The sequence below is a fragment of the Pseudopipra pipra genome, chromosome 9 (genome assembly GCF_036250125.1).
Source record: "Pseudopipra pipra isolate bDixPip1 chromosome 9, bDixPip1.hap1, whole genome shotgun sequence".
Classification (NCBI taxonomy): domain Eukaryota; kingdom Metazoa; phylum Chordata; class Aves; order Passeriformes; family Pipridae; genus Pseudopipra; species Pseudopipra pipra.
Window position 1 is genome coordinate 27,903,200 of NC_087557.1, and position 12,013 is coordinate 27,915,212.

Sequence of the window (12,013 nt, forward strand, 5' to 3'; positions counted from 1 at the left end):
GGTCGATAAGTCCCAGAACAAACCACAGTAATTCCAAGATCTCTTGCCCAATTTGCAAGGCATAACTAAGTTTATCATTAGGTATACACTGTCAGATCAATCTTCTCAACAAACACTATCTTATATCTATCAGAACTTAATTTGGCTTGCTATTTTCTTGCCCCATCAATTACTGCTGCGAGATCCCTCTGACATTCCTCACAGTCAGCTTTTGATCTTACCACCTGGAAAAATGTGTCAGTGCTTTATTACTCATCCTCCATTTCAGATAGTTTATGAGCACTTGGAACAGCAGAGATCCCAGCACTCTTTCTCCCGAAGGCTCCAGGGGTAACATCCCTGCAATGTCCAATTTTACTTTTTTCCATATACTATATATCTTATTTTTCCCATAAAGTTTCTAATCTTTATTTACATAGTCACTACCTAATCACTACAGGACTACACCAATTTAATTTTTCAAAAGTCTTTGAAACACCAAGGGTTTGGTTGGTCTTCAGTGGCATTTTTTTGGGGGTTTTCTGTTTGCTCGGGGTTTTTTTATGTGGGTTTTTTTTTGTTGAGAAGAAGAAATCCAGACATACTGCATTAGTTAAATCACCTTTATCAAATGCTTATCCAATCATTCAAACAACACGAGCAGATTTACGGGGCAGGAATTCCTGCTGCAGAAGACAACTTGTCTCCCCTCTGTCATCACCTTTATTCCTGCGAATGAACACTAATTCTATTCTTTCTTTAGAGGTTCTAAGAGGAGCCTAATACAGAAACCAGGCTCGCTGGTAGTTCCCAGTTTTCCAAATGCTCCACAGGCCCTTCTTGAAAAACCCAGCACGTTTAACTGCTTTTCATTCTTGCATTCTGAGGCCAATTTAAGCAATGATTATACACAACCGTGTGTAACTCGGCAACTCCAACACCGAGTTCTTCACAAAGCGAGAACTTTTCCTAGCAGTTCTTTGTGCTGATTCGCTCCAAAACGTCAGCCTTCTGTCAGTTTTCCCCAGCCTGTCCCCTAGAAATGAAGGCCCCTCATGGGAACTGTTCTGCAGTGAATAGCAATGCAAATAACTTCTCTGCTACAGCTTTACCTTCCCTTAGCTCACATGTAATATTATGAATATCTATCAGCTCATTGGGGTCTCTGACAGGCTTTCTGCTTTTGACAGTTAGACAAAAAGCTTTATTATTTTTTTTAATGTCTTTATAAAGTTGTTCCTCAACATTTTTTTTGGTCTACCTCATTATGGTTTATATTTAACTTGCCAAAGTTAATGCTCTTTCCTATTCTCCTCATTTGGATACAACTCCGGCTTCAGAAAGATGACTTATTTCTAAGAGTCTTGTTTACTTTACTGTTTAAGCAAGTCCTTGTTCATTTTTGTGGCTTTCCTTCCATCTCTTATTTCCCCTCCCTTCTCACACTTAACCATCAAAACTGGACACAGTATTCTAGAAGTCTTGGATTGTGGAGTTTTGTATTTTAATTTTAAGTCAGTGCTTCACACAAAAATTCTCAACTTATTTGTGTACATATGAACCTGAATAGCATTTAAGCTATGATATTTTGTTGAGGATGCATGAAAATTTCTCTGTGTCTGTTTCCAAGACAGAGTTTTTTTCTGTCTTGAAGGTATGATCTGCATTTGTTCCTCACAGATGTCTTATTTCATATTGGATATATTAACATATATTTTGTTGGACTGGGGCCATTTAAATCAGGCAATCCAGATTGTTCTCTAGAAGTAACCAACCCTTTATTTAGTACTCTCCAACTCTAGGAATTTTTCCAGGTAGGGTTATTTATGAAGGCATCAAGCATTTATAGAATGAGAATTGAGGACCCCATTAAACAAATAAACAAACAAACAAACATTTAGTATTTTCTTACCATCAACCATATTTTGAGATTTGTCAGGGCATTGCTCCTTAATTCTTCTGGCACTTGCTTATGCTTGGTGAAGTCTGACCTCACATTTTTTACAGTAAAGAAGCATTTACCAAGAAGAGTTACATCCTCTGAAAAACATTCATTCTATTTCAACTATTTCCATCATATTTTGCCTATTTATATTTAAAATTGCACTAAAAAGTCAGGAACCTTAAAATGGGACAACATTTGTTCATTTTATTTATGCTTGAAAACGGCCAAACCAACTTTATCCAAATAATAAAAACACCCAACAAAACCACACATTTTACAGCAAAGACCAAGCCTAAAAAACGTCAGCTGCAGAGATGATGGTTTCCTAATGATACAAGCAACTGAAAACAAAAGGCAGAATAAAAGAAGTCATGCAGCTCAAATTTTTTAAATGAACTGGCAAGCTAATCTGGCTTTAAGAGTCTCTAATATATTGAATTATGATACCTGGCTTGGTAATATTAACGTTGCATAGTTCTTTGAGTACAGAAGAAGTTGCAGAAGAAAAAGAATTATAAGTGTAGTATGGAATTTTTTGCAGCCATCTTTACACCAGAACTAGGTAAAATAATGAAATGTCCAACACTGAATTCAATTAATAGAGAATTCAAAGATGCCACAGGAAAAATGTCAACATTAGCAAGTTTTAGGGTGCATGTTAGAGAAGCAACTGACCATAAAGACCCAGTGAGGTGCTGTCTTTACAACTATGAATATGATTTTCCAATGTATGAACAAGAAACCAACCACTTGCTTCAACTAGAGACAAGTTACTACCTCTTTGCATGGTATTAGTTCAATGCAGTGAGATACTGGGAGAAGGGGATTAAACAGCAATCTGTAAGTAGCTCCTAAGGGAGAGAATAAATAACACTTAGATTCTAGGAGGCAAAAAACCTTCTTAAAGCCAAAGTCTTCTTAAAATTAAAATAAGATTAATATTTTAGCAATATGAGTTTATTCTCTTCTATACTATTTACATTTAATATGTACACAAACACAGATTTAAAAGTACTTACCTTCAGCTCTAGTATTTATTTATATTCTAACCAGAGTTCCAAAATTCACACAGAAGATAATATTGACAATTTTTTGTTTTACTGAATTGTTGTTGGAGAACCTTAGTGCTTTGTTTTGTTTTTAAGACCTGATTGCAGTATCTGCTGGTTACAAGGCAATGTCAGTTTTATTTTATTACTTTAAAGAGCTCTCTGATACCATGTTTGCCAACAAAAACAAAGACAGAAGATACCACTAGTTTCAGGCTTGGCTTGAAGGCCACCTCCATATGTGCAAGTCATGGAAATTCCCTACTCAAAAGAAATAAAACATATCTCTTGGAAAAATGCCAGTTAAGTTAAAAAGTCCACAACCTCTTTTGCCAAAGAGATCATAGCACCAGAGCATCTTTTTCACATGTATTAGGAGCTCGTGCAAAGGTCAAATAACTATTTGATCAAATTTTCCATTGGATGCACCAAACTGAAATCCTTGAGCCTTAACAGAATAATGTTCCTGCCAATCTATCTTCTGAACTGTCTTTCAGTAATTCTGCAAACTCCAGGCACCCGAGGGACGCTTTACCCTGTTGTCCCAAGAATAAAAAAAAAAAAAAAAACCAAACCAACACCAAAACTTTACTATTCCAGATAATTTAATCTCTCACTTCATGACTAAAGCTTCCTCATTGTTGCATCATCAGGTAGCAGCAGTTAGCTTGACCACACATCTGTATCACACACTGACAACATAATTTGTTTTATTACTCAACACCCAGAGCTCTACTCTTTGAGCAAACTCACGGTCAGACTGAAGTCAATTAAACCACTACCACTCAAATTGCCCAGAATTTCAACACAGGTCTCCCCTTGAACCAATCAAGTGACTGAGTGATGACACTTCTGAAGACAAACTCTGCAGATGACCCACCTTGAAGGATGAGAAGTCATCAGGGGAAGTGGGGAAAAAAACCCCACAGTATTTACTCACTTTGGGAAGATGACAGTCATGAGCGCTGAGGCATAGCCTGGCTTGCACACTCCCTCAGAGAAATTTGCATACTTTGATGCCAATTCTGGAGGCCTGTGGAAAAACAAGTAGAGAATTAGGACTCTCCTGGCTACAAACTGGCTTTTGCAATCATCCAAGTTATTTTTCTCCTTATAGTTTTGTTGAAAAACAGCTGCAGGGAGTAACAGCAAACACAGCCCTTATTTATTTGTTGCACTACAGCATCACAGGAGAACAACAAACAAAGGAGAGGGGTAAAGATATCTGAAATACCACTAAATCACTAGTTTTGCTGAAAGATTTTTATACCTAGCAAGGTAAAGTTGATGGAAGAAAAATATCAATATATCATTCCAGACTTCAACCTTTTAAAAGGTAAAAACCATAAATGGCACTTTGCTTTAGCTATTTTTTTAAGTTATGATCAAAGTTAAAATTATAGAAAAGTATTATCTAGAAAACTACTTAGAAGATACCTTTCAAGCATTTGAAACAAAACTCCAAACAGTTCTGACAGGCTATCATCAAGGGATGAGCGCTTTCAGTGTTTGGAAGAGATGACATTGCTGCTGCTTTGTTGTGTCTTAATTCAGCTTGGCTAGTGATTTTTGGGCAAAATTTAGAATCCTGGGGGGTTTTTTCATTCAGTTTTTGTACAGGAACAAGATTAGCAACTCAATAAAAGATATTTCAGTCCAGTACATACTTTTACTACAGACTACTGAGTGATCTGGAAAAAACATTTAATTTTATTTGTGTCCCTCTTCACTACCTGTAACATTTTTACATTCATCCATTTTGTGAAAACATTAACAAGGGTTAATTCACTTGTGTTTTCCAAGTAACATTAGAGGCCTTAATGTCAGCCACAGTATGAGAATTGTTAATATTCCTGCAAAGAAAAAAAAAAAGCATTTACAGTTCCATGCTTGACATTCAGTGGAAGCCACAAGTGTTAACTACTGCAAAGACTCGATCAATAATACTGTATTTGCTACCCCATTCTCTTAGCAGTAGGCAAGTAATGAAAGGTTTTTTTCCTACAGGTCAACAGTAGGAGTCAAATAAAGATGACAGTACGGATCTGCAGAGTAGACCCACAAAAATAATTTTGAAGAACCCACTGCTATCACAACCTTGTTCTTTTCCAGGCATCATCAACATCACTTAACTAGCAAACTACTACCAAATGCACTGAGCGTGGGTTCAGGGAGTTTCAAAATTACATATTGGAATGACAGTAACTCCATGCTGAACTGGTAGTAACTGTTTTTCTTGTACTGGTCCTGCATCACATCCCAGGAGGTCAGCAGCCAGTTCCGACTGGATGAACAACAGATGGACAGTTAATTTTACAACTAGATGCACACAGCACAAAACCTCCTATAGTTCTTAAACTAGAGGAGAATTCTCTATATACACAGAACCCTTTCACTACTTTATATATACATATATACAGAACCTCTATAGTTCTTTAAGAATAGGATCTATTTCTGCTGCATGAAAATCTAAACCTTTAACATCCGGAAGAGAAAATAAACTGGAGAAAATAAACAGTCACTGTAAGCATTTGATGTCCTAAGACCTTTTCAGACAAAAAGCACCAGAAAAAGCTCAGGAACATGGATCCAATTCTAATTCTGCCACAGATATGTTGCACAGTTACTATCCAAACACATAATATTTTACTATCAAATGCCTCATTTGTAGGATGGCAGAACAATACATTTGGCCATTTACACTGACCATTATTTACAAAAAAGTTTAGATATCTCTAAATACATTATACAGACATGGAGAGAGAGATACAGGTGTAATATTATCTAGCACAACCCGAATCCACGAGTTTGGTTTTCACAGGTGATATTATAATACCTTTCTCTAAATGTGAGATGAGAAAGCATCTGAGATGTGAGCATCTAGAACTTTGAATCCCAAAGACTTGCACTTGAACGATTTGTGTTCTGACTCCAGTCAGGACCTCTTCGGGAATAGGCACATCAAGGAAAGGCCTGCTGCTGACAAAATTGAGGGGGTTAGTGGTGATAAAATATACCCCCTTCTGACACAGTCAAAAGGGACAGCAGGATGTATGGATCACAGCTTGTTGCAGCACTTCAGATATGACCAAATGTGGGAAATCTTTATCGAGCAAGCCTAAGTGTTGCTGGAATTTTATTGTTTAGGCAACATACAGAAACGCCTAACACCAAAATCTTCAAAAACAAGTAGAAAGCAATTGGAATTTATCTGTAGCCACCACAGTAGTGAGTCATTGCTGGCAAACTCGTGTAACTATTTCAACAGCAGGCCTGTCTCAAATGACCTCAGTGGTCACACAAAATATCTTGTGCCACAAACACAGGCATTTTTCTCTTTACTGATTTAATGGTGCTTTCATCATCAAATTAAAATGTCACTCAGATGCCCATCATGGTGCTTCTGCAAAAGAATGGCAGGCTGGAACCCTCCCACATGTGAGCCACCCAGAATGCCAACTGCCACACACTGATGGGGGAGCTGCCAGTACAAACCCCACAAAGACACCCAGAGCTGCTAAAGCCCCAGGGCCGAGCTGTTAACATTTCTTGGATGTGATGGAGTTCATGATCCAAAGTGCCAGAGGCAGAACAGTTCTCTAAGCCAACTGTAGCTGCCATCTCATATCATTCAAATGTTTGCTCATCTCCTTTCTTGTAGCTGCATTTTGATTCAGCAGTCTATAGAAAACTAAAAAGGGGCACTCTGCGTTTTAAATCCACCTGAGGACACACATTATTTGTTCAAATTCTTTGAAATACACACTGCACACTGTCATAGCCAGTGTGATCATAATGATAAGTCCCTATTAGGTGTAACTCAGAGCAAATTTAGAGTAAGGGTGGATACAGCTTTGCTGTTTACCATTCTACTACCACAGGAAGCTATCCAAGATAACATCATTTTAGATACATGTATTTGCTTTGTGGGTATTTCTTCAGCAAGAGTCACAGATCTTGCAGAGATTAGTCCTCCATAAATCAGGATGCAAAACATCCTGCATGAAGCATCCCATAGAGAACTACACATATTTCAAAAGAAATCCAACTTTGCAAAATCACAGTGTTAGTAGGCACATGGTCCTGTAATAGAAGAAGTGTACAGAACTGAGTGTACAAATAAGCATCACCTTTGTATTTGATGATAATGTACCTAACTCCACTTCCACATCTATTGCTGCCTCTTTGATGATGTTCCTTATTCCCAAACGGGAGATGTAGTGCAACTGAAAGCACATTCTGCAAAGGCCACCTGCCATGGTGCATGGCCTTAGAACAGTTTGTATTTGATTCTTGTTCTTATGCTGTTTACAGCAGATGGGTCAAGAACTATGCACCAAAGCAAACAATATTAATTTCTTAGAGCTTTAGAAATCAGTAAATAGGTTCATTTCACTCGCCCCATTACTGTGCCCGGACTCCAAGGTGATCCCAAACACACAAGGCTTTCATGCTAAGCCAGCCAGGACTATCATGACTGGTATGGCAGAAGGGTGAAAATCCCCCTCTACATCTTCCTGGTCCAGGTACATTATTCCAGGTTCTGATTCTCATGCTGGGCTCAGGTAGTTGAAGAGCCAGCGGAGACAGCAGAAGGAATGTAATCAGATGACACTGTGGAGCCTCTAAATTTTGCTCAGATTTTGTGCAGGAAAAACCCAGTAAGATAAGAAATGTATCCAGAATAAATGAGAAAAACAAATCATAGTCAGTAACTGTAAACATCTGCAGTCTTTAAACAAGCGTCTGAATAAGGGTGAAGTTAAAGGGAAGTAATTGGCTTATTCCACTACAGAGAAAATGCACTCTTGCTTTATTTTCTGCCTTTTCTCCTATGAGACTAGCACACATCCTGAATTCTTAAGATTTTCTGTCCTTCTCTACACTGTTATGCGGACATCAATCTTAACAAAATTTCACAATTTGGATAAGTTAAAAATCCAGCTGCTTTCAGAGGATTTAGAAAAAGTAACAAGATTTTTCCTTCTGCTTGCATTTGGCAGATGTGTGTCTTCTTTTAATCTCAAATATGAAAACGTCACCATGGTTAATTCCTTCACCATGTCTTGATCAGGGACAGCATGTCACCCTCATAAGACTGGAATCTAAATCCATTTAAAGAAAGAAATTAGTAACACAACCCAGTGTTTAGACTATTAAAAAAAATGGGCGCAACTAAGCTCGTGTAATTGAATATTACAAAATCTGCTTTAAGAGACAGATTTTGCTGCTGTGCCTTTCACATGGAATATAAATTGTGGATTGTAAAAACTGAAAAACTTCGTCTACTGGAGATCATCTTATCGGAGGACTGATGTCTCTTGCTGTTACTCTTGCACACAAATTGCATGTACTGAAACAAGGAAAAGGAGTTCTTTGACAATGGGCTCACTAGGTTGATCCTTTACCTTTGGGTTTCTTTCTCTTTGGTTCAAAATAACCTGAGTCTTATGCCTACACAGCAACTCTACAAAGTGTATGTCATGGTACGTGAAGAATGAATAGGAGATATGATGAGAACATGCAAAGAAAGGCACGTAAAACATCGTGAGGTATTAGGGAGCAATAATGAAATAATATTATCAAGTAATTTGGCAGATCACTAAATCAAAGCAGTTAATGATGCTGAGCCCCCGTATCTTCACCATGTGAAATCCAGGGCATTTTATTTCAGGTAGGGCTCCCTGGGCCAGATGTATCCACCACATACATTCATGGCTCAATGTTGGCCAAAAGACAATTTTGTAGACTTCTGGAATAAAACTTTCAGTTTAATTTCCCTCAAATAAGCCCAAGGCTACATATCAATCAGCATATGATAAGGAACAGTTATGAGATTTGCTTCAAAATTGCAGGACTGCTTCAAAAAAGACACTAATGAAGACATAACCAGAGTGGCTACGGTGTGCATTTGTTTATATTTCAATTCATATCAAAGGGTTACAGATCTCTGAATAGGAATTGTTTTATACCTCACTTATAGCCTAATAAATAGACAGCTTCCAGTCCTCAATACTCTTTTTCATAATTGACAACAGCAGCAGCCTTCACCTATAGGGTAATCAACCCCATACACCGGGAACAGCAAGGGACTGAAAAAATGCATTTGCACATCTGACTTTATAAGTAGAGTCATGATCATCACATCACTCAAGTGGAATCTCCTTGAGTGGAAGACACCCTAAACAGAAGATGAGCTGATGAAACCTCCCCTTGGTACATGGCTGGAGCTCAACAGGAGTACAGTGTGGGTTAGGGAACTCTGAAACAGAAGTATAAGAAACTCCAATTGCAGCTCCTAGAAGTTTGCAAACTTGGGTTCAAAGAATTACACAGCTTGAGCATTTGATATTTGCTATTTTTTTAGTTCCAGCTGAGGAAAAACTCAACAAACAAAAGAAAGGAATGAGCAGATAGAAAGAAGAGGAAAAGCAAAATGCTTACACTGAAGGAGACAGGAAATGCATCTATAACACTATAGTCAGCAAAATAGATGTAAATATTTTCAAATGTTACTCCAGTATGTAAGCAAATTCTCCAAGGAGGTTGTATGACCAAATACAGTGAAAGATGGTCCAAGTCCTTGTTTCTAAAATGACACAATGAATGCTAAATACGCCCAGTTCTGCCTCTCCACCAAGATTTGTGGCTCCTGATGAAATTAATTTCTTAAGAGCAAAGATAATCAACACATACTTTCATTTATTTATTTGGACTACTCAAGAACAGCAGCTGAAGAAGATTAGATTATATTAAACTGGCCCAGGAAAACAAAAGTTTTAAAGACATTGCACCAAAACCCATGACCCACCTCCACAGCCCTGAATGAAGACCGAGGAAATTCAGGGTGGGCAGGGGGGCACAGACACCTGCAGAGCACTAACTCTGCAATGTCATTCACCCTCTGAAATGTCATCTCTGCACAAACACACCGAAAAGGCTGCCATCCACAAAAAAGTCACGAGGATCCTGCTTCCTCACCAAGTTCCATTCCTGCTCTTTGCAGTAGTAGGAATTAGACCTCTGGGCAAAAGAAGTGCTAATCAGCAGTGCTAAATACATAAACATCTTAAGAAATACAGCTATAAGTGATTCCTCAGTCAGAAAGGATCTCTTATAGTTCACAGGGGCCAACAACCCTGCCTGGACCTTCTCAATTAACAGCCTTTTATCAACTCCTAAGAAAGTGCTGGGATCCTCATGGACAAAAGAATCAGAAGTTTCCAAGGCAGACAGTTTTCGCTTGTTTCTTTTAAATAAATAAACAAAACGCTGAGTTTATAAAACCAGATTCAAAGGATGGAGATAAAAAAAATCCAGCAGAAGTCCATGGCACATTTTGAATGTGACCTCATGCTACATACTCCTCCAAGATTGAGTAATATCCTTGATCTCCCCATCTCCTTTGGTTTTTATAAACTTTTCACTTTTTAAAAAAAATTCTGTTTCAGTTACATCTTTCCTTTAAGACTAGTAGCACAGAGAAAAAGCAGAATTGTGTTCAAATAGACACAGATGAGGAGCAAAGACATGAGGAGCAAAGTCCATCTGCAAGCTTGTTTTCTTGTGTTTTTAAAGAAACATGGAAAGGAAAAAACAACTGGCTAAAATACCAATTGTTAGACTAAACAAAAAGCATGAAATACAGAATTCTTATTTTCACAGAAGGCAGCTGTTTACCAAAGGAAGAAAAAAATTACAAAGATGACTGCCCCTTGAGTTTTTGATAATTTACTAATCTTTGGAAAAAAACTCGTAACTTAATGGTGAAGTAACCAGCTGACAATAAACAAAATTCCTCTATGCATTAATGCTGAACTTTTATATATTCTAGTTTCCATAGGTCCAAAATTACTGTTTTCCATCCTCAGTGGTAAGTATCAGCATTCTAGTTTTGCAGATAGGAGACAAGGATAACCTAATGGAGAATAATCACTTTTTAGAGATGGGATGTGTTTTAGGACTCAGTAGTCAATAAAAACTCACTCAGCAGTCAGTTGGGATTCCTAGCTGAACTTCTTTCTGAAGAATTTTCTAAAGAATGTCTAAATAAACTGTTTCTCAAAGTCAGAAATTATAGTGTTCCCTTATATTAGGACATGTAATTCTCAAAACTTGCAAAAACTAAATGCTGCAATTCTCTATTTAAATGCCTGTCAAAAACCACTGTTAATGCAATGGCCATAAAAATGAGGCAATTAAAAGTGTGATAGGAAATAAAACACTCACCTATCACATCCATTTTTGGTCAAATGAAGGAATGCAGGAAGATAAATTGTGATGTCATAATTTTGTTGCTGTAAACCCTTAAGTCTTCATCACCAACCCTCATCTGTTACATCTACAAACGGGCAATGCTTCCTTTGGACAGGGAACAGGGTTTTTCTATTTGTAGTGAAATGAATTCAGCAGTGTAGGTCCAGGAGAGACAAACAAGTGACAAAGAGATGAGAATAAATAATTCAAGCCAACTCGAATCCAGGAATCCTCTGCTCAGACTAACAGGAATCAGTACATCTGAAAACAAAGATACTCCCCCAAAGCCTAAAGCTGCAGGGGAAAAAAAGATCAACTAAGAATTCCTGGAGCACCATATCTGAAATTACAGTTTTATGTCTGTGGATAATACAGTTCACTGGATCTGAACACCCAAATCCAGTGCTTAGCAGTTTTAAATGCCAAATTAGAAAATCAGTTACATTAAGTAAGTTACACTAAATCACCAAACCTTCCTTCTGAGAAATGTAGTTCATTTTATTGCAGAATGCACCAGGCTATGGAACACTTCATCTCAGGGAGACTCACAGTGTTTAGCTGGGTGTGAGAGCACACTAGCACAGCAGAATATATGGAAAATATCAGCAGTGATTTCTTATTTACTATTTCCCATATCACTGGAGCATCAAGCAAAATTATCCTAAAGACAGCAAAACAGACAAAAGGAAGCACTTCTTTCATATAACATGCAGATTTCTTTACGTCAGCAGGTTAAAGACGCCAGATGTATAGATGGGATCAAAACTAGAAAGGTCTAACAGCA

The 12,013-nt window shown here is 37.7% G+C and overlaps 1 protein-coding gene across 14 annotated transcripts in view; it reads right to left on the reverse strand.

The window, feature by feature from the left end:
- The window catches only part of ST3GAL3 (ST3 beta-galactoside alpha-2,3-sialyltransferase 3), a 177,852-nt gene that overhangs the window by 105,404 nt on the left and 60,435 nt on the right, over positions 1-12,013 (reverse strand). For 10 of the 14 annotated variants that reach the window (XM_064665443.1, XM_064665433.1, XM_064665442.1 and 7 more), the window contains one exon: positions 3,914-4,006. The exons of the other annotated variants lie outside the window; for them this stretch is intronic. In XM_064665443.1, the coding sequence (XP_064521513.1) occupies positions 3,914-4,006 (93 nt within the window). The remainder of the gene's footprint in view (positions 1-3,913; positions 4,007-12,013) is intronic. 14 annotated transcript variants of the gene reach the window in all.